We start from the raw sequence: 20984 nt of genomic DNA on the forward strand, positions 1-20984 counted from the left end.
CTCTCCCACCAGAGTCATTCTGCCTCCTCTATTCCTGATGGACAGAAGATACAAAACCTTGAGAACGCAAACCACCAGCACAAGATTCAAGTTTATTTATCAGGTGTACATCAAAACATACAGTGACCTGTGTCACTTGTGTGACCAAGCGACACACCCAAGGACGTGCTGGGGGCAGCCCACGACTGTTGCCACACATTCGGGCAGTAGCATACGGTACCCACAATGCTCTGCAGAACAACACAGAACACAAACAACAAAACAACAACAGCGAAACAAGCCCCTCTCCTCCCTCCCACACATACGTGCACAGTCAAGGACAGACTCTTCAGTGAACCTCTCATACACTAAAGATGAGTTCTTGATCTCTCAATCTGTTGCAGCCTTTACAATTGATTTGCTTACCTGCTCCTTCTCTGTAACTGCAACACTTGATTCTTCTGTATAATTTTGTTTTTTACTCCCTCAACAATGTACCTCAGTACGTGTAACATTAAAAATAAACCCACCTGTGGTTGAAAAATTAAAACCAAGTTTATTGTGACATTCACAAGTACATCTACAAAGTTCAATTTATTTTCAAAGTATACATGTCACCATGAGATTTATTTTCTTGTGGGCATGCTCTATATTAATAACCATAACAGAATCAATGAAAAACTGTCCAGCTTGGGCGTTCAACCAGAGTGCAGAAAACAACAAACTCTGCAAATACAAAAAGAATGAATGACTGAATGAATAAATAAGCAAGCAAGCAATAAATATTGAGAACATGAGATGAAAGTGAGTCCACTGGCTGTGGGAACCGTTCAATAATGGGGCAAGTGAAGATGAGTGCAGTTATCTCCTTTCGTTTTGGAGCCTGATGGTTGAGGGGTAATAACTCTTCCTGGACCTGGTGGTGTGAGTCCTGAGGCTCCTGTACCTCCTTCCCAACGGCAGCGGCAAGAAGAGAGCACATCCTGGGCAGGTTCAAACAAATACCGAGACTACTGCAATAGTGGCACCAAATCAGAACCCTTCACTGTCAAGACAGGAGTCAAACAGGGCTGTATCATGGTGCCCACTCTATTTACCATAGTTATCGCTGCCACCCTTCACTTCATTGGGCAAGCCCCCCCCCCCCCCCGGGAATCCCAATCGTGCATAGAATGGACAACACAAGGACCCATCAACAGACACCCTCTTAGGAGAACATCATATTTGATTTGAGTGATCGCACTGCTGTACTACACAAAGGCACAGGTGAAGTGGAAAACTTAAATGCAGCACCATCGCAGGTATAGGACGTTAGGATCAGATTTAATATCACTGGCATACATCATGAAATTCATTATTTTGCAGCAGTAGTACATAGCAATAAATAATAATTTAAAAACTATAAATTACAGTAAGTGATGCACCATCAATAACTCTCGGAGACGTGAGGCGAAAGATAGGCTTTTATTGGCTGGAAGAAAGCACTGTCAGCAGCAAGAGACCGCCACACAACATCCTGGAGACTGAGGGAGGAGCAGTGCCTCCAATCGCCTTTATACCGGGGTCTGTGGGAGGAGCCACAGGAGCAGTCAGCGGGGTGGGGGGGCATGTCCAGACAGGTATATGTAGTTCACCACAGTAAGATATATATATCTTATTGCTGTGGCCACTACACCACTGGCTGGTCTAATCATATATACAGCAAATAATTAAATAAAATAAATAGTCCGAAAAGAGAGCAAACAGAATTTTGAGGTAGCACTCGGGTTCATTCAGAGATCTGACGGCGGAGGAGAAGCTGCTGTTCCAAAAGCATTAAGAGTGTGTCTTCAAGCTCTTGCACCTCCCCCTTGATGGTAGCAATGAGAAGAGGGCATGTCCTGGATGGTGGGGGTCCTTACTGATGGATGCTGCCTTTTTGAGGCATCGCCTTTTGAAGATGCCCTCGATGCTGCGGAGGCCAGTGCCCACGGTCTGCGACCGGCTGCAGCCTTTAACGAGAAGTGGCAAAGAAATAATGTTACAGAATAGTTCTGAAAGAGTTAACCTTGAACGTAAATCATGACAAGGCATTGTGCAGTTTATTCTTAAGAACATTTTTGTTACTAATAAAGTTTGTTTTATATTACAAACAAAGAAATTGCAAAGAAAGCTACCAGAGAATAAAATTTCACAGTTACAAAGGGTGAGTACGTAATTTGCTGGAACATAGAATTGACAACACAGGACCAGGCCCTTCAGCCCACAGAATCGTGCCAGACTAATGACAATGATGATGCCTAACCCGGGTAGTTCGCAACACAAACAACATATTCTCATGATTCAAGACTGTTTAATGTCATTTCCAGTACACAAGTATAAAGGAGAAAATAACTGTTACTCCAAATCCGATGCAGCACGAAAAAACCCACAATAAATATAAATACATAAGATAGCTTATGTACCTATACTGACTGTATGTCCCCAAAGTGGTGCTAAACACTGGAGTGTCTGTACATAGGGTGGCTCTGACAGGAAATGATACAGTAGTGGTGGTTGGGTGGGTTGGTGGGTGGAGGTGTTGATCAGCCTTACTACCTGGGGAAAGTAACTGTTTTTGAGTCAGGTGGGCCTGGCGTGAACGCTACATCCCCCTAATGGGAGTGGGACAAATAGTCCATGAGCAGGGTGAGTGAGATTAATTATTGTTGGCTTTTTTCCCAGCATGTATGTCTTTGATGTACACGTGACAAATTAAGCTAATCTTTCATCTTCTGCCTGCACGTGGTCTATGTCCCTCCATTCTCTGCACATTCACGTATCTGAGACCCTCTACTGTATTTGCCTCCACCACCGCTCCGGGTGTATTCCAGGCCCCTACCTTGTTAAAAAAAAATCTCTGCCCCGCACATTGCCCTTGAATTTACCCCCCTCACCTTAACTGCATGTTTTCTAGTATCAGACATTTTGACCCTAGTCTATGCCTCTCAATTTTATAAACTTCTAGTCTCCCCTCAGCCTCCGCCGCTCCGGAGAAACAAGCCAAGTTTGTCCAACGTGCCCTTTAATCCAGGAAGCATCCGGCACTCTCTCCATCGCCTCCAGAACAGTTCAGATGCGGTCTAGCCAAGGTGTGTGTTTTTAACAAAGCTTCCTCCCAGTCAGGACGCGACGGGCCGAATGTTCTCTTGGGGAGCCGAGTTCCGTCAATCGGAACACCGTCTGTTAGCGTGTGCGTAGGAATCAGCTCAGAGGAACGCTCCCAAAAGATCCTGTTGCATGTTTACGAGGCTGGGAGGTGTTTGGAGGAGGGCCCGTCACTCGCCGAGGCGAGAGCGGGAAGGAAAGTTTTGCAGAGAGGCACATGACCGGAGCAAGGCGGCTGACTAGTGGGAAGCGGGCTGTGATTCGCTCCGGGCCGGCAGCAGAATGCCCTGAGCTCCGTTTGTCCGCGCCTGCCTTCAGTACCCAAGAGTTGCAAACATGCAGGAGATTCCTCAGACCGAGGTCTACGTTTACGAGAAGGTGGTGATTTCCATCTCCTGCCTGTTGTCCGTGCTGGGCTCGCTGATGATCATCGCCACATATTTGTGGTGGCCCGACCTGCGCAGCAAGGCTCGCCAGCTTCTGGTCTACCTCTCGGTGGCGGACCTGTTGTCGGCTCTCTCCTACCTCTACGGAGTGCTGCGGGACTTCCAGCGCTCCTCCTGGGACTGTGTATTGCAAGGAGCCCTGTCCACCTTCGCCAACACCAGCTCTTTCTTCTGGACCGTGGCTATAGCGATCTACCTGTACCTGCTGATCGTGAGGTGCGAGCAGAGCGTGGCCAACAGCCTTATCGGCTGGTTTCACGCCATTAGGTACGCACAGCCTGTTTTTAAATTAGTGTTTCATTAGCTGATAACTACACACAAAATGCTGGAGGAACTCAGCAGGTCAGCAGCACCTATGGGGAGGAATGAGCAGTCCACGAGTCGGGCCGAGACCCTTCCTTAGTCATGGCTTCCTCCGTCCTGATGAACGGTCTCCGCCCGAAACGTCGACTCCACAGGCGCTGCCTGACCCGCTGAGTTCCTCCCAACATTTTGTGCGTGTTGCTCCGGATTTCCAGCATCTGCAGAATCTATGTGTTTATAATGACTTAGTAAATTGGTTTACTTATTGTTGCAAGTTCTGGGGTACAGTGAAAAACTTGCCATGCATATGGTTCTGAAAGATCAATTAATTACAACATTACGTTCAGACAGTACAATGTAAAACAGTATGTAACAGAATGCAGAAGGCGGTGTTACAGAGAAAGTGCAGTTGAGGTGGACCCCAAGGTCCAAGTTCACAACGTGATGGATTGTAAGTTCAATGGCCCATCTAGGGAGCCCTTCAACAGTCTTACAGTAACCCGTCCAATAGTCATCTGACAATTGGACAGAAAGTCTACTTGAGCCTAGTTTCAGGCATTTTACCTTCTGCCTGCCGGGAGACGGAAAGCGAGAGAATGCCCCAGTTAGGTGGCATCTCTGATTATGTTGGCTGCTTTACCCAGACATTGAGAACTATAGACACTATTTGGAAGGAAGGCTGGTTTCTGAGGTGTGCTGGGCAGTGTGGACGTCTTTCTGGTCTCGGGCAGAGCAGTTGCCTTACCAAGCCGTAATGCGTCCTGATAGAATACTTTCTGTGCTGCATCAATAAAAAGTGGTGCGGGTCAAAGGGGACCTGCCTCCCGAGGAGGTAGGGGCATTGGGCAACTTTCTTGGCCTATGACATCAATAAGGTTGGACCAGGACAGTGATATTCAATCCTGGGAACCTGAAACTATCACTTGGGGGGGGGGGGGGGTCCTGTTGACATAAACAAGAGCATGTGCACTGGCCCCCCCCTTCCTAAACAGCTCTTTGTTGACATTGAGGGGAAAGGTTGTTGCCATGACAACATGTCACTAGGCTCCCTATCTCCTTCCTGTATTCTGTCTCACTACATGGTATCATCTCCAACTTCGTAGATGGAGTTAGAGCAGAATCTGGCCACGCAGTTGGAGAAGGTCGAGTTGGGGGCTGAGGATGCAACCTTGTGGAGCACCAGTTTGAGGAGAATCGTGGCAGAGGCACTGCCATTTTAAAGGTTTCTTCTCCCAAGTCTGATCAACCATTCTAGTTTAGACTAATTTGTCAGGGGGCTGGGAATTGGAGTGATAGGGCTGAGACTGGGGCATTTGGTATAGAAGACAAAACCGTGTAATGAGACTGTGAGGATGGTCAGGCAGATACGGCAAAATTGCAGTCAGTGTGATGAGGTGAAGTGTAATATGGGGACAAAATCAACAAGGGTGATGAGTACAGAACTCAAGGGGTTATATTTGAGTGCACACAGTATACAGAATGAGGTAGACGATCTTGTAGCACAGTTGGAGATTGGTGGGTATGATGTTGTGGGCATCTCTGAGTTGTGGCTGAAAGAAGATTATAGCTGAGAGCTTAACATCCAAGAGCTCACATTGAAAGGACAGGCAGCTAGACAGGGAGAGTGGGGTGACTCTGTAGGTAAAAAAATCAAATCCTAGAAAGAGGTGACATGGGATGGGAAGATGTAGGATCCTTGTGGGGAGAGTTAAGAAATTGCAAGGGTAAATAGACCCTGCAACAGTTGCTAAGATGTGGAATATAAATTACAAAGAGAGGTAGAAAAAGCATATAATAAGGGCAATGTAATGGAAGTCATGGAGGATTTCAAAATGCAGGTAGATTGAGAAAATCAGGTTGATGCTGGATCCCAAGAGAAGGAATTTGTAGAGTGCCTTCAAGATGGATTTTTAGAGCAGCTCGTGGTTTAGCCTACTCGGGGAAAGGCAATTCTAGTTTGGGTTTTGCGTAATGAACCAGATCTGATGAGGAAGCTTAACGAAAAAGAACCAAAAGCAGAGAAGCAGAGATGATTCAACAATGAAGAATAACTTTAAAAATAAACTGCAAAAACAAGCCACGAGGGGCCAGAAAAAAAAAGAGAACAGAGAATACCACAATGAGGCAACAAAGTAACTGAAGGCTAGGAGCAATTGGTTGAGGCTGACTGGTTTGATGATCATAATATGATGGAATTCACCCTGCATTTTGAGAGAGAGAGAGAGAAGATAAAGTCAGATGTATCAGTATTATAGTGGAGTAAAGGGAATTACAGAGGCATGAGAGATGTTGGCCAAAGTTGATTGGAAAGGGACACTATTAGGGATGACAGCAGGTGTTTCTAGGAGCATTTTGGAAGTCACAAGATAAATACATCCCGAAGATGAAGTATTCCAAAGGATGGATGAGGCAACAGTGGGTGACAAAGAAAGTCAAAAGTAGCACTAAAGCAAAGGAGAGGGTATAAATTATAACAAAAATTAGTAGGAAGGTAGAATATTGTGAAGCATTTATAAACCTATAGAAGGCAACTAAAAAGCCATAAGGAGAGAAAAGATGAAGTATGAAAGTTAGCCAGAAATACCAAAGAGGATACCAAAAGTTTTTTTCAGCTATATAAACAGTAAAAGAAAGGCGAGAATAGATATTGGACCACTGGAAAAAGGTGCTGGAGAGACATGTAATGGGGGACAAAGAAATGGCAGACAAACTGAGTAAGTATTTTGCGTAAATCTTCACTGTAGAAAACATTAGCACTATGCCAGAAATTCATGAGTGTCAGGGTGCAGAAGTGACTGTGGTTGCTATTACTAAGGAGAAGGTGCTTGGAAAGATGAAAGGTCTGAAGGTAAATAAATCACCTGGACCAGTTAGATTACACCTAGGGCTCTGAAAGGGGTAGCTGAAGAGATTATGGAGACATTAGTAATGATCTTTCAAGTATCACTATATTCTGGAATGGTTCCAGAGGACTGGAAAATTGCAAATGTCCATCTACTTTTTAAGGAGGAAGGGAGGGAAGCAGAAGAAAGGGAATTATAGACCATTTAGCCTGACTTCAGTGGTTGGGAAGATGTTGGAGTCCATTATTAAGTATATGGTTTTGGGGTACTTGGAGGCGCATGATAAAATAAGCCAAAATCAGAATGGTTTCCTTAACGAGATATTTTGCCTGACAAATTTGTTGAAATTCTTTGAGGAAATAACAGGTAGGATAGACAAAGGAGAGTCAGTGGATGTTGTTTACTTGGATTTTCAGAAGGCCTTTGGCAAGGGTCCACACAGGAGGCTGATGAACAAGATAAGAGCCCTTGGTATTACAGGAAAGGTGCTGATATGGACAGAAGATTGGCTGATTGGCAGGAGGCGAAGAGTGGGAATAAAAGCAGCCTATTTTGGTTGGCTTTTGAAGATAGGTGGTGTTCCACAAGGGTGGGTGTTGGCACCGCTTCTTTTCGTGTTATACGTATAGTGGATTGATAGCTTAATGGCCAAGTTTGCAGACAGTACAAAGACAGGTAGAAGGGCAGGTAGTGCTGAGGAAGCAGGGAGTCTGCAGAAGGATTTGGACAGATTGGAAGAATAGACAAGAAGTGCCAGATGAAGTGTAATGTAAAGAAAGAGTATGGTCTTCAGTAGAATAAGTAAAGACATAGACTCTTTTCTAAACAGGGAGAAAATTCAAAAATCAGAGGTGGAAAGTGACTTGGCAATCTGGTGCAAGATTTCCTAAAGGTTGAGTTGGTGGTGAGGAAGACAAATGCATTGTCAGCATTCATTTCAAGAGGACTAGAATACAAGAGCAATGACGTGATGCTGAAAATTTGTAAGGCGCTGGTCAGACCGCACTTGGTGCATTGTGAACAGTTTTGGGTCCCTTCTGTAAGGAAAGATGTGCTGGTATTGGAGAGGGTCCAGAGGAGGTTCATGAGAATGATTCTGGGAATGGTGGGGTTAACGTGTGAGTGGCATTGGATGGCTTTGGGCCTGTACTCTCTGGAGTTTAGAAGAATAAGGGGGGGAATCTCATTGAAACCTATTGAATATTGAAGGGCCTAGACCGGGGGTCGGCAACCTGCGGCTCCCGAGCCATTTGTGGCTCTTTCACCTCTGTGCTGCGGCTCCCTGTGGCTTTGGGAAATAATTGGTCAGTATTTAATTAAAATGTATTTTATGTTAGTTTGTTAGCTTTTGAAATGTAATTATGGTGATCTTGTACAACCTAAGTGTAGCGACACATTTCCTGCCACATCCGAAACGGCTCACAATTAGCCAGCATTCCGGCTAAGGGAGATAGCCTACGGGGGTTTGTGAGTACGCGTCTTTTGCAGCATCTGCGTCCATGGGGGCTGGGTTGAGGGAAGCTGAAAAGCAAGGCTGTTTAGTTCGAATAAAGCTATCTTTGACTGCAGTTTACTGACACCGCTACAACGTGTTTTTATCGCTGGCTGTCCAGACGGAAGGTGCTGAAATGCTTTGTCGCGTGTCTGGAAGAAGTGAAAACTTTCCTGGGCAGCAAAGGGCTCACCTTTCCTGAGCTGGAACAGCCAGAGTGGCTGGAAAAGCTACACTTCATGGTAGACATGACAGCGCACCTGAACACGCTGAACACAGCTCTTCAGGGGAAAGGACGTACAGCCCTGCACATGTTGGAGGATGTTTTGGCATTCGAGCGCAAGTTGACAGTGCTTGCCAGAGATTTACAGAAAGGCACTTTGTCTCACTTCCCCAATTTGAGAGAGTTCAAACAAGGTCACGACATGATAATTTCGGAGTATTTACATTCTGCAATCATCGCAATGCAAACATCGTTTGGGAAACGCTTCTGTGAGTTCAGAGAGGAAAAAAACACATTATCCTTCCCGGTCACTCCCTTAAGCATCGATCCTTCCCTACTGAATACGACTGCATTGGCAGGTGTGAGTCAACCTGATCTTGAGATGGAACTGGCCGACATAGCCGACAAAGACATATGGGTGTCCAAGTTTAGACGCTTGACAGCAGACCTTGAAGATGTTGCCCGTCAGAAGGCCGTTCTTGCTCAGAAACACAAATGGAGTGATATTGAAAACCTCACAGATGACAGCTTGCGATCCTGTGTAAAGATGAAGGTGACATCATACAGCCCTGATGTGCAGACGCTGTGCGCTGAGGTCCAGGAGCAGAAATCCCATTAACCAAGTATGATAAATATTTTAATTGCCTATTATTTTACTTATATTCATATTTTTTCATTGTTCAGTGAAATAGTCCTTTCATTTTTCAGGATGACAGCTGGCTGACGTTATTTTTGGTTTGCTGCTGGCGGAAAATTTAAGTTCGGCGTTTTTCATAAATACAAGAAGGACTCAAATAGACATTGAATATTTTACTTAAAAGTAACTTTCAACCCAACGTCTTTTTTTCGGAGTTCAAAATGTTTTTGTTGCATGCAGAAATGTAATTTCGTTTTCTCTGCAGGAGTTCATCAATTTCATAAATGCAACACATTATAGTTTGTTTATACATAGCATAAAGGCAAAAAAAACGTTGTATGCAGTGTTATTTCATTTTAAATGTCAAACGGGTTTTGCGGCTCCCAGTGTTTTCTTTTCTGTGGGAAACGGGTCCAAGTGGCTCTTTCAGTGGTAAAGGTTGCTGACCCCTGGCCTAGACAGAGTGGATGTAGAGAGGATGTTGCCTGTAGTGGGTGAATCTAGGACTAGAGGGCACAGCCTCAGAAGAGAGGGATATCCATTTAGAATGGAGATGAGAGGGAACTTCTTCAGCCAAAGGGTGGTGAATTTGTGGAGGCCAAGTATTTAAAGCAGAAGTTAATAGGTTCTTAGTTAGTCAGGGCGTCAAAGGTTACGGAGGAAGGCACATAACTCTGCAACCCTCCAATTAACTCTGGTCTAATCACAGGAAAATTTCCAATAAACCTACTAACTACAATGGCCAGTTAACCTACTAACAGCATTGGAATTGAGCTCTGAACTCCGATGCACCAGGCTGTAATAGCATCATACGAATAGCTACACTATCGTGGTGCCTCACTATATAAAGCTGTTTTCATTTCCTTCCCCCTTTAACCTCTAACTTTATTTCAATATAATTCTTATCCTTTATAATTGTTGAATGATGTTCTTTGTTGCATGTCGTGTCTGGTTATTTGAGCAGCTGCTTATTTCGGACAATCTTTTTCGTAATTTTTTTTTAATTGTTCATCATGAAATAAACATTTCCATAAGATGTGTTTCCGACATTGTACGTATATATCATATATGTCACAAATCTCCACAGAGTATTTATCTGAGGTATACACTTATAGAAAAGAGTGGAGAGAAAAATTATTTCGGACAACTCTTAAAGAACAAAAGCAAATCAACAAAATAGCTGGGATTCTCTTCATTTATTTGGGACACTATGCTGCTTAATTGTGACAGGAGACTGTTGCCGAACTTTTTCCAACTAGTGACAGTTGCATGAAGATTGTGTGGCCGTTAGATATTGCACTGTGTTTAGAACAAACAGTTTTTAAATAGCATCAGTTGTGTGTGTTTGTGTTCAAAAAGCAGCGATTTTTGTCACTGATAGTTGGTGAGAAATATGCAGTAAGACAATACAGAGCTGATTTGCTCATTGTAGTTTCAAGCATTCAGACTTAGAAATGCCTGAAAGAGCCGGGCGTAAAAATAAAATGATTTCACTACTTCAACAGGTTAGGAACTACGAAGAATTTGAAAGTATTGGCAATCATCTTGAATGTTGCCTTTGGTGTCCCAGACTCTCAGCTCTCACTTGTGGCTCCAGGTAGCTGTTTGCATGTAACAGCGATCAAGCCCTGGTGCACCACTTCGACAGGCAGGCGTCAGCGGGACTCATTTCCTGGTGTGATAGGGACGTACCTGTTCAGGCATGCGAAGTGGACTGGGCAGATAAGATCTGCAGTGAAATCCAAAGATGATTCTACATGGAGAACGAAGGGCATGACGAGACACAAGAATTCATCGTCATCCACTGCAAGCTTTTCTATGTTTCTATAATGAATACTCATCCACTGGACTAGGACTTGTGAGGTAGAGAAAGTGCAACTGCCCCAATGCAGTGGCTTTTCCACTTAAAAAACTCTTCTGCTCAGTTTTCCTGTCATCGTCGGATATGATGGACTACCATTGGTAGTGTTCTCATTTGTTTTGCATTTCATTTAAGTACATAATTTGTTACTCAGTCAAATGTTAGTTTGTCTTTTTTTATACCTTTTTAACAATTTCCATAAAACTTTGGCTAATTGAGGTAGCTGCTTAATTGGGCCAAGATATCCTGGTCCCAATTAACCAGAATCCATTGTATATGTAAATATATGTAGCAAATAAAGTTGATCTTTGCTCGTCAGCTATCCTTATTGATTGTAATCTGTTGGTCAGGAAGTCAAGGATCCAGTTACAAAGGCGTTGTTGGTTTAGGAAAATGGAAACAAGTTTGCTGAGAATTATTCACTCTGTGGCTACTTTATTAGGTATACCTGTATACCTGCTTGTTTATGCAAATATCTGATCAGCCGATCATGTGGCAGCAAGTTAATGCATAAAAAGAGGTTCAGTTGTTGTTCAGAGAAAACATCAGAACGGGGAAGAAATGTGATCTAAGTGACTTTGACCATGGAATGATTGTGGTGTCAGATGGTGTGGTTTAAGTATCTCAGAAACTGCTGGTCTCCTAGGATTTTCACGCATAATAATCTCAAGAGTTTACAGAGAATGGTGCGATAAACAAAAAATACCAAGTGAGTGGCATTTCTGTGGGTGGAGTTGCCTCGTTACTGAGAGAGTTCAGAGGAGAACGGCCAGTCTGGTTCAAGCTGACAGGAAGGTGACAGTAACTCAAATAACCACACTTCACAACAGTGACGTGCAGAAGAGCATCTGAATGCACAACACGTTAAACCTTGAAATGGATGGGCTACAGCAGCAGAAGACCATGAACGTAAACTCAGCGGTCACTTTATTAGGTATAGCAGGCGCCTAATAAAGTGGCCACTGAGTGTATTTTAAGCTCTTCCCAATTTAAATGCAGTTGACATTAGCACACACTGGAACACAGGAGTCCTATTGAAACCGCCTCTCATGGAGATACGGAGCACGAGTGGTGAGGATACTTGCAGAGTCACAGTGGGTAATTCCGAGATACTGCGTACGGAGATAGAAGCTCGTGCTGTTCAGTTTGTAGATTGGAAAGTATTGTACAAACTGCTTTACATTTAGCCCCTTTAACAATTCCAAACATCCCAAAATACTTGTCAGCTGAGGAAGCAGTGCGCTGTTTGGGTATAAAATTACAAGACAGACTGAAACCAGCCAGCCCATGTCCAAAAGCAAACACAACTTGTGCCTGAGTACCCAATGTGACTGTTACCATAAGCAGCTGTTGTGAGAATTGATTTAATATTGTCACACGTACTGGGATTTAGTGAAGAGCTGTGCTTTACATGCTGTCAAGACCAATCATCCCATACATGGAGGTAGTAAATAAAAAGGGGGAATGCGCAATGAAATGTAACAGGAGAGGGAGAAAGAGAGAAGGGCCATGACGTGGTAGAGAAGTGTAGTGGACTTTGCCCAGTACAACACTGGCACCTCGCTCCCCCACAGCTGGAGGTGTCTACATGAGGTGCTCCTCAAGAAAGCAACATTTCAAGGTTCAAGGTATATTTAAAGTAGGTATGCAGTGTACAACTGGGAGTCGTCACCATCTCCAGACAGCCACCAAACAAAGAAAACAATGGAAGCCGTTCAAAGAGAAACATCAGCCACCCCCTCCAATCGCAAAAAAACAAATCGTGCAGGCAACAAGAACATCAGACCCCGATTCCCCCACCACACAAAGAGAAACAAACAAATTGCGCAAATGAGAACAGGAGAGAACGGGTGAAAACACAGAATATAAAAACACAAAACTGAAGGAGTTCAAGGGAACCACAGTCCAACCCATGAATCACAGACCCAGAAGACAGAGCTTCAGTAGCATCCTCCGAGAGCATCATGGGACAGAGAGACCACCAGGGTGCAGGGGCCTTCGTCTGCAAGCAGCAAGCGAGAGACCATCACCTTCCACACTCACCTCGATGTCTCAATCTTATTTGCCTTAATCAGCGAGAAGTAGAGTCGATCTTCGGCTCGCGACACATTTCTTAGCTTCCAGACCTCATGGCCGCTCGCCCTCCGGAATTTTCTTGGAGACAGCAAAGTGCCAGATTGCTCAATCAATCTTCACACTGTAGATCACAGGCTCTATCAGAGCCAGGAGCACATTTTAAACTAAAAAGAAGACGTAGAAAGAAACATTTTCTTGGACTGTCTGGAGGATGTCGCCAGAGGTAGCATTTTTCACAGGTGGTGTCTGTCATCAAAGATCCTTGACATCTGGGTAATGCCATCAGACAGGAGGTACAGAAGCCTGAAGCCCCAAGGCACTAGGGCACCAGGTGCAAGAAGAGCTCTTTCCCTTCAACCACTCAGTCTTAAACCAATCTGCACAACAGTAATTGCTACCTCAATATAGCAACACTATGACCATTTCAACCACTACAATGGACTTATTTGTTCTCATTGAGTTCTTTCTTGTATAATTTATGTTTAATTTATCTTCTTGTGAATGTTGTGTCTCCTATACTCATTGCCTTTGATGTTGCTGTAAGTAAGTTCTTCATTGCCCCTGTGCGTTTAACAATAAACTTGACTTTGACTTTCACTATGAGGCAGATTGAAGATTCATTGTTTAACATATGAGATGCCCATCCAACAGTGAAGTAGAAGCTGTGCTTGAGACTGGTAGGACGTACTCTCATGTTTTTATACTTTCCATCGAACAGGAGAGAGGAGAAGAGAGAATGGCCATGGTGGGAAGGGGCCAATCACACACAAAGTGCTCCCCACCATTCAACACGTGTAGAAGCATCGATTACAAAAACAGTGGGGCTTTTCCCTCAGAAGGCAATGCCCGCCCACTGTTCACTTGCTTTTCCGTGGTTGTGACAATCAGAACGTGTGTTCAAGTCCTTGGGCTTGAGGTTAGAGAGTTGACACTGACTGAGTTATCTAAGCTCATCACCCCTACTAGGGCATAGTCCGCCAATAACAACTTGCCTGCGTACTCTATCCTCGGCCAGTCTTACAGGTTATCACTAGGTGTAGCCCACCTTAAGACCGTTCCTCTCCCAGGGACGAGGTCTTTGGAACTTCTGTTGGTGTTTCTGTAGCTCTGGGCGATCTGAAAGGTAAATAATACTGAGCGATTGTTCATGCAAATGATGCATTTCACTGTATTTTTCAAAGTACACACGATAAGTAAACTTGAATCTTGAGATTGTGAGATCATGTGCATCTAAACAGTTCAAAAGTGTGATTCTTAAAGGCAAATGGCAGGTTGCAGAATACAACGATAACAGTTCAGAAGATATATATCTAGTAGTTTTGTAAGCTATCGCAAAACTTCGCCGTATGTCACTAGTTATGTGTGATAATTAAAAGGTAATCTCTAAAATCTCAATGTTGTGCCTGTCTGAGGCAGTGCTGTTCACCTCCATCAGCTGTGGGGAAGGTCTCTGGGAATATCTGACTCAGTGTGAGGTGAAATGGTTCATCACCAGCAGTGATTGTTGACTGTGTCTGTTCGGCCATTTCTAATGGACATGCCTCTGTTTTGTTTTCTCACCAGTTGGCTCGTGCCTTTAACCATCACGATGGCAGCCGTCAGCCTGCAGAAAATAGGCTACGACGCATCCGACGTGTCGGTGGGATGGTGCTGGATTCGTATCAGTGCAGAAAATAGCATCTTGTGGATGCTGCTGACGGGCAAAATCTGGGAATTTGTTGCTTACATCACCCTGCCAACGCTCTACATCCTCATTAAGAGGCACATCTACAGAGCGGTATGATCAAAAGTCGTTTTCTGACGAAGGCACTGGGCGGCAAGATAGTGTAGCAGTCAGCGTAACACTTTACGGTGACGGCTGTAGGGTCGAGGTTCAGTTCTTGCCACCGTATGTAAGAGTTTGTATGCTTTCCCCCGTGACCATGTGGGTTCATTCCGGGTGACCTGGTTTCCTCCACAATCCAAAGACGCAGACTTGGGGTTAGTGAGTTGCTTGATGCTGTGTTGGTGCCTGAAGCCTGGTGACAGTTGCCGGCTGCCCTCAGGAAAGTTTTCACACTCTGTAGTCATTGACACAAATGACATCAACACTGGATGTTTCGACTTACAGATACACGTGGCAAAAAAAGTCAAACTAAATCTATTATTGAAGTATGTAAACAGAACTCTGCAGAAGGGTAAATATATATATAGCAAGGGTGACTAAGACTTTTGCACAGTATTGTAATTGTTAACGTGGAGTGGAGAGCGAGTTTGTAAATCTGGCAGGAGCAAAGGATGTTGGGAACAGTGAGGGTGGAGGGTGTGAGATGGATGGCTGAGAAGGAGTGCCAGGATAGGAGATGGTGTAGGTGCAGACACACCCAACCCTGAGACACCAGGCAAGGTCATTTGATTTCAAGCAATTGGTTTATTGATCATTTCAGAATGTCTCTCAGTGCTTCCCCTCCCCTTTTCCCAACCATAATTCCTCTCTCCCTGCCCCCTTCCCACACTCAGCTCACAATAGAGACCCATATCAGAATCAGGTTTATCATCACTCACGTATGTTATAATATATTATGATTTTTTTTTGGCAGCGGTACAGTGAAATACATAAAATTACTACAGTACTATGCAAAAGTCTTTGACGCCCTAGCTACATATAAGTGGCTAAGACTTTTGCACAGTACTGTAGGTAACCAATAGTTACTTTCAGATTCAATTTCTCACATGAATTTACAGCAAATTAAAGAAATACAATAGAATATATGAAAAATTGTACATAAGCAAAGACTGACAAACAGCCAATGCACAAAAGAAGACAAATTGTGCAATTAAAATAAATAATGCTGAGAACATGAAATGTAGAGTCCTTAAGAGTGAGTCAATAGGGGGTTGTGGAATCAGTTCAGTGTTGTGGTGCGTGAAGTTATCCACATTGGTTCAGGAGCCTGATGGTTGAAGGGTAAAGATTGTTCCTGAACCTGGTAGTATGGGATCTAAGGCTCCAGCAGTGAGAAGACAGCGTGGACTGGATGGTGTGAGTCCTTAATGATGGACACTACTTTCCTGTGACAGTGCTCCTTGGAAATTGTTCTCAATGGTGGGGAGGGCTTGACCTGTGATGGACTGGGCTCTCATCTACCACCTTCTGCAAACCTTCCTTGGGCATTGGTGTTCCCATACCAGGCCGTCATGTGACTCTCCACTGCTGTAGAAAGCTTGACAAGGTTTTAGATGACGTGCCAAACTTACAAAAACTTCTAAGGAAGCAGAGGTGCTGCCATGCCTTGTTTGCGATGGCACTCGCGTGCTAGTCCCAGGATAGGTCCTCTGATGTGAATTTAAAGCTACTGACCCCTCTCCTCCTCTGATCGCCTAGTGACGACTGGCTCAAGCACCTCTGGACTCTTCCTCAGCTCTTCAGTTTTGCTAACATTGGGTGAGAAGCCTTTCAAGAGGCCTTGAAAGATTCTGAAAGGTAGTGTTTGAGCAGGCAGAGTGTTACCATGCAGGACTGAAGGCAATCTAAGTCAGGGGGAATTTGGGTTTTCCTTCCTTGTTTGGTGAGAATGTAGAAGTTTTACCACAGGGAGTGCTTTGTGGCTTATGCATCTGAGAAAGCTTGCTGAAAAGAAAGGAACAGGGTACTTTTTGTGGTGATTGAATGGGGAAGTTCAATGGGGATAATTCTTTAATTGCAAAAAGAGAACTGAACAAAAAGATCATTATCAGGTTGACAGACTGTCACACATGGGAGGGGGGGTCAAATGTCGACTGTCCTGAACTGTGTTCCCCAGACGCTCAGAATTAGTATCAATGTTTTGGATGGAGAGTTTGTAATTTTGCCAGTGATCCAGGTCTTGGTAGGATAGTGAGCTATGAGAAAGGTGCAAAATATCTTTAAAGGACTGTTGAAAGGTTACGCAGGTGGACAAGATGCCAGTGTTTAATGTGAGATAGGGAAATGAAAAAATACACAAGAGGTTCTGCAGATGCTGAAAATATTGAGCAACCCACACAAAATGCTGTAAGAATTCACCCCTCTCACACCTTCTCTACCTCACCTGCCTCTAGTGCCCCTTCTCCCCACTTTCTCCCATGGTTCACTATCCTCTCCGATTTGGTTAATCCATCTTCAGCCCTTCACCTTTTCCACCTCTTGCTTCCCAGCTCCACATTTCACCCTGCCCCCACCACTTACCCCCCCCCCCCCATCTGGTCTCACCTATCACCTACCAATTTGTACGCCGACCCCACCTGCCACCCTATCCTGACTGCTGCCCGAGTGTTCATTCCCCTCCGTGGACGCTGCCTGACATGCTGAGTTCCTCCAGCGCTTTGTGTGCATGTGTGTATTGCTCAAAATTTCCAACATCTGCAGAATCTGTTCAAGCATTGAAGATCACCCTGTGTGCAGCAGCTGTGAATGTAGCAAAACTCAGCGTGGAAGATTGTGGCTTTAGACAAGTGGAAATGACTAATAGAAGAGGGCATATTTTTAAGCTGATTGAAGGGAAATACAGGGGAGTTATCAGAGGTAAGTTTTTTACACAGAGAGTGATGAGTACGTGGAACACTCTGCCAGGGTTGCTGGTAGAGCCAGACACATTAGAGACTCTTAGAGGCACATGGATAGTAGGAAAATGGAGGCTATGTGGGAGGGAAGGGTCCTATTAATCTTAGGGAATGTTAAAAGGTTGGCATAACTTCATGGGCTGAAGGGCCTGCACTGTGCTGTAATGTTCTGTTTGGTCACAAATTTGAATGAGTAGGGCCCTGAGGAACATGGAATTAATGCAGGGAAGTCAAATTTGTTTAGCTGGGTGCAGGGGTTAGCATAGACCTGATGGGCTGAAGGGCCTGCTTCTGAGGGTACAGAGGCCTGACGACTGTGAGTCTGGACCCACGGTGTGGAGGTCAAAGGCCCAGATGCATCCTGACCTGGGGTTGGAGGCCCATCTGTGTAAGTGGGTGAGAGATTAGGAAAGGGGTTTGTTTTACTGATGTACGTCGGCTCTGTGTCGTTCAGCCGAACATTGCAAGCATGCTGTGTTCCGAGCAACGCACAGCTTGAGGCCTAGTCCATACTATGACGGAGGCCACGAGGCTTCCCGACGCCCGCCAATAAATCAGTGAATCCGACTTGCAGCATTCCACATTAACAGTGCCCAATGTCCATATAGGAAAGGGGTCGGTTTTGCTATTGTATGTTAGCTGCATGTTGTTCTGCTGAACATTGTAGGCATGCTTTGCTGGTGCCAGAATGTGTGGCAACACGAGCAGGCTTCCCCCAGCACATCTGACATTGTATTGGTTGTTAACATAAGCATTGTGTTTCATTCTTGTGTTCGATGAACGTGTGATACATAAAGCTTATCTCTCTTGTCTTTTACTAAACACTTCCAAAAAGTAGAAGTATTAGTGGGAACAGAGCAGCCCATTGTTTGATAGCAAACAGGAAGTTGGTAATGATAATTGCTTTTAGTGATGTTGACCAAGATATAAACATTAACCAGGATACCCAGGATGACCTCCCTGTTCTTCATGTGTATGATAAGATCCCATCCACTTAGGATGAGACATTTTTATTCTGACCTGGATAATGGTAGAGTAGTGGTTAGCACAGTGCTTTATAGTGCAGGCGACCCAGGTTCAATTCCCGTCAATATCTGTAAGGAGATTTTAAAGTATCCCCATGGGTTTCCTCTGGGTGCTCCAGTTTTCTCTTACAGTCCAAAGGCGTATGGGTTCGTAGGTCAATTGGTCATTGTAAATTGTCCTGTGATTAGGGTCAGATTAAATCAGGGGATTACTGGGTGGAGCATTTTGAATGGCTGGAAAGGCCTATTCTGTACTGTATCTCAATTTAAAAAAAAGTAATATCTTAAGTAGACCTAGCTATAGAAAGTGTTAAGAGATTTGCAAGATTCATATTTAAAAAAATGAGTCCTGATAAAGGGTCTTGACCCCAAACATCAGTTGTTTATTCTTTTCCATAGATGCTGCCTGAGTTGCTGAGTTCTGAATGTGTACCCCAAGATTTCCAGCATCTGTTTACAATTTTTTTTAATGTTGTGATTGACTGTGTAGAGTGGGGCTAACAATATATCAAGTACTTAATAGACAGTGTAACTTGAGTAGAAATGCATCAATAATAAACTCAGTCGGCATTTGATTCCCTGAAGAAAGAACTTTATTTATGTAGCATAACTTACAGCCTGTATTCTCAGGTTTCTTTTATTTGATGACTTGATAAATTGCTGAGGTCATCTATTGTCCGGGAGCTCCCGATGTGGTCTCCTCTACATTGGTGAGACCTGCCATAAATTGGGGGACTGCTTCGTTGAGCACCTCTGCTCCATCCACCAAAAGCGGAACTTCCCAATGGCCAAACATTTTGATTCCCATTCCTATTCCGACATGTCGGTCCATGGCCTTCCCTCAGGGTGGAGGAGCAACATCTTATATTCTGTTTGGGAACCCTCCAACCACATGATATGAATATCAATTTCGCCTTAGAGTTTAAAAAACATTCTCTTCCTCCTCCCCCCCCCACCCCTCTTCTATTCCATCTCTCTGGCTTCTCACCTCTTTTCATCTGCCTGTCACCTCCCCCGGGTCCCCTCCTCCTTCCCACGGTCCACTCTCCTCTCCTGTCAGATTCTTTCCTCTCCAGCCCTTTACCTTTCCCACTCACCTGGCCTCACCTATCACCTTTAGCAAGCCGCCGCCTCCTCCTCCTCCCACCACCTTTTTATTCTGGTGCCTTGCCCCTTCCTTTTCACTCCCGAAGAAGGGACACAGCCCAAAATGTTGACTGTTTATTCATTTCCACAGATGCTGCCTGACCTGCTGAGTTCTTCCAGAATTTTGTATGTGTTATTTGGTAAATTAGTTTATTATGTGAAAAACCTTTTAGTGTGCTGTCCACACAGATCATTTCATTATAACTGTGCACTGAGGTCGTACAAAGGAAATCAATAATGTAGAATGTAGAACGAAGTTTCACAGATACAGAGAAAGTGTAGTGCAGGCAGACAATAAGGTACAAGGTTATAATGAGGTAGATTGTAAAGTCAAGAGTTCATTTTATTGTACTGGGGACCATTCAGTAGTTTTACAACGGTGGGGAGGAAGCTGTCCGTGTATCTGATGGTACGTGCTTTCAGACCCTTCTGTATCCTGCCTGGTTTTAGGTGATGGGTGCAGGCTTGGTGGTGGAGAAGGGAGAACATCTGGGGTAGGTGGATCTTTAACTATGAATACAGAGAGAATTGGATCTACCTGTTCCTCATGACTTCCCATTACAGTGATTTGTTGGTCCAATCCATTCTCTTGCTCCTCCATTTCCTATGGTGTTCAGTAGGTCCAGTTTAATATCAGAGAATGTATACAGTACACAACCTAAAATTCTTACTCTTCACCGACATCCACAAAACAAGAAACCCCATAGAATGAATGATAAGACCATCAAAGCCCTGAAGCCACCCCTCCCTTTGGACAAACATCAGCAGAAGCATCGACCCTCCCCCCCCCACTTGCACCAGCAGCACCGACACCCCCCACCGCACCATGCAAGTGATCGCAAAAGCCCCCCAAAGGTACAGAGTTCGTCAAAACTACAGCCCATAACTCAGCACTTCAGCATCTCACCATCTCTCTCCATCTCCCTCCCCCCCCTCTCTCTCTCCCTCCTCTCTCCTCTCTCTTCTTCTCTCTCCCCCACCCCCATCGAGGGAGAGAGCAGTTGCTCCTGCAGTAACGAGAGCGGAGATCAGTAACTCACTATTCTAAAGTTACAATCTTCCCGTGTTGCTTCTCCAAGCCCCCCCCCCCCCCGTCTCAAGGACTGATGGGCTCTCACTCTCCATCAAAAGAGAAGAAGAGAGAGGGATTGCTGGATTACAGGGACAGTCTTTCTGACAGCAGCCAGCAATTTAGCAAACACACCGCCTGCTGTCTTGACGTTTCAGTCTCCCAGGGAATTACTCCTCCCTAACAACATCCTTCCTG

The 20984-nt window shown here is 44.6% G+C and overlaps 1 protein-coding gene across 1 annotated transcript in view; it reads left to right on the plus strand.

Annotated features, from left to right (window-relative positions):
* Positions 1-1957: 1957 nt before the first annotated feature.
* Positions 1958-20984, plus strand: part of gpr157 (G protein-coupled receptor 157) — a 40261-nt gene continuing 21234 nt past the window's right edge. The window contains exons 1-2 of the mRNA XM_059952292.1: positions 1958-3818; positions 14550-14763. Coding sequence (XP_059808275.1) covers positions 3442-3818; positions 14550-14763 — 591 coding nt within the window. The 5' untranslated portion in view covers positions 1958-3441. The remainder of the gene's footprint in view (positions 3819-14549; positions 14764-20984) is intronic.

This window comes from Hypanus sabinus, chromosome 27, assembly GCF_030144855.1.
Source record: "Hypanus sabinus isolate sHypSab1 chromosome 27, sHypSab1.hap1, whole genome shotgun sequence".
NCBI classification, from domain to species: Eukaryota; Metazoa; Chordata; class Chondrichthyes; order Myliobatiformes; family Dasyatidae; genus Hypanus; species Hypanus sabinus.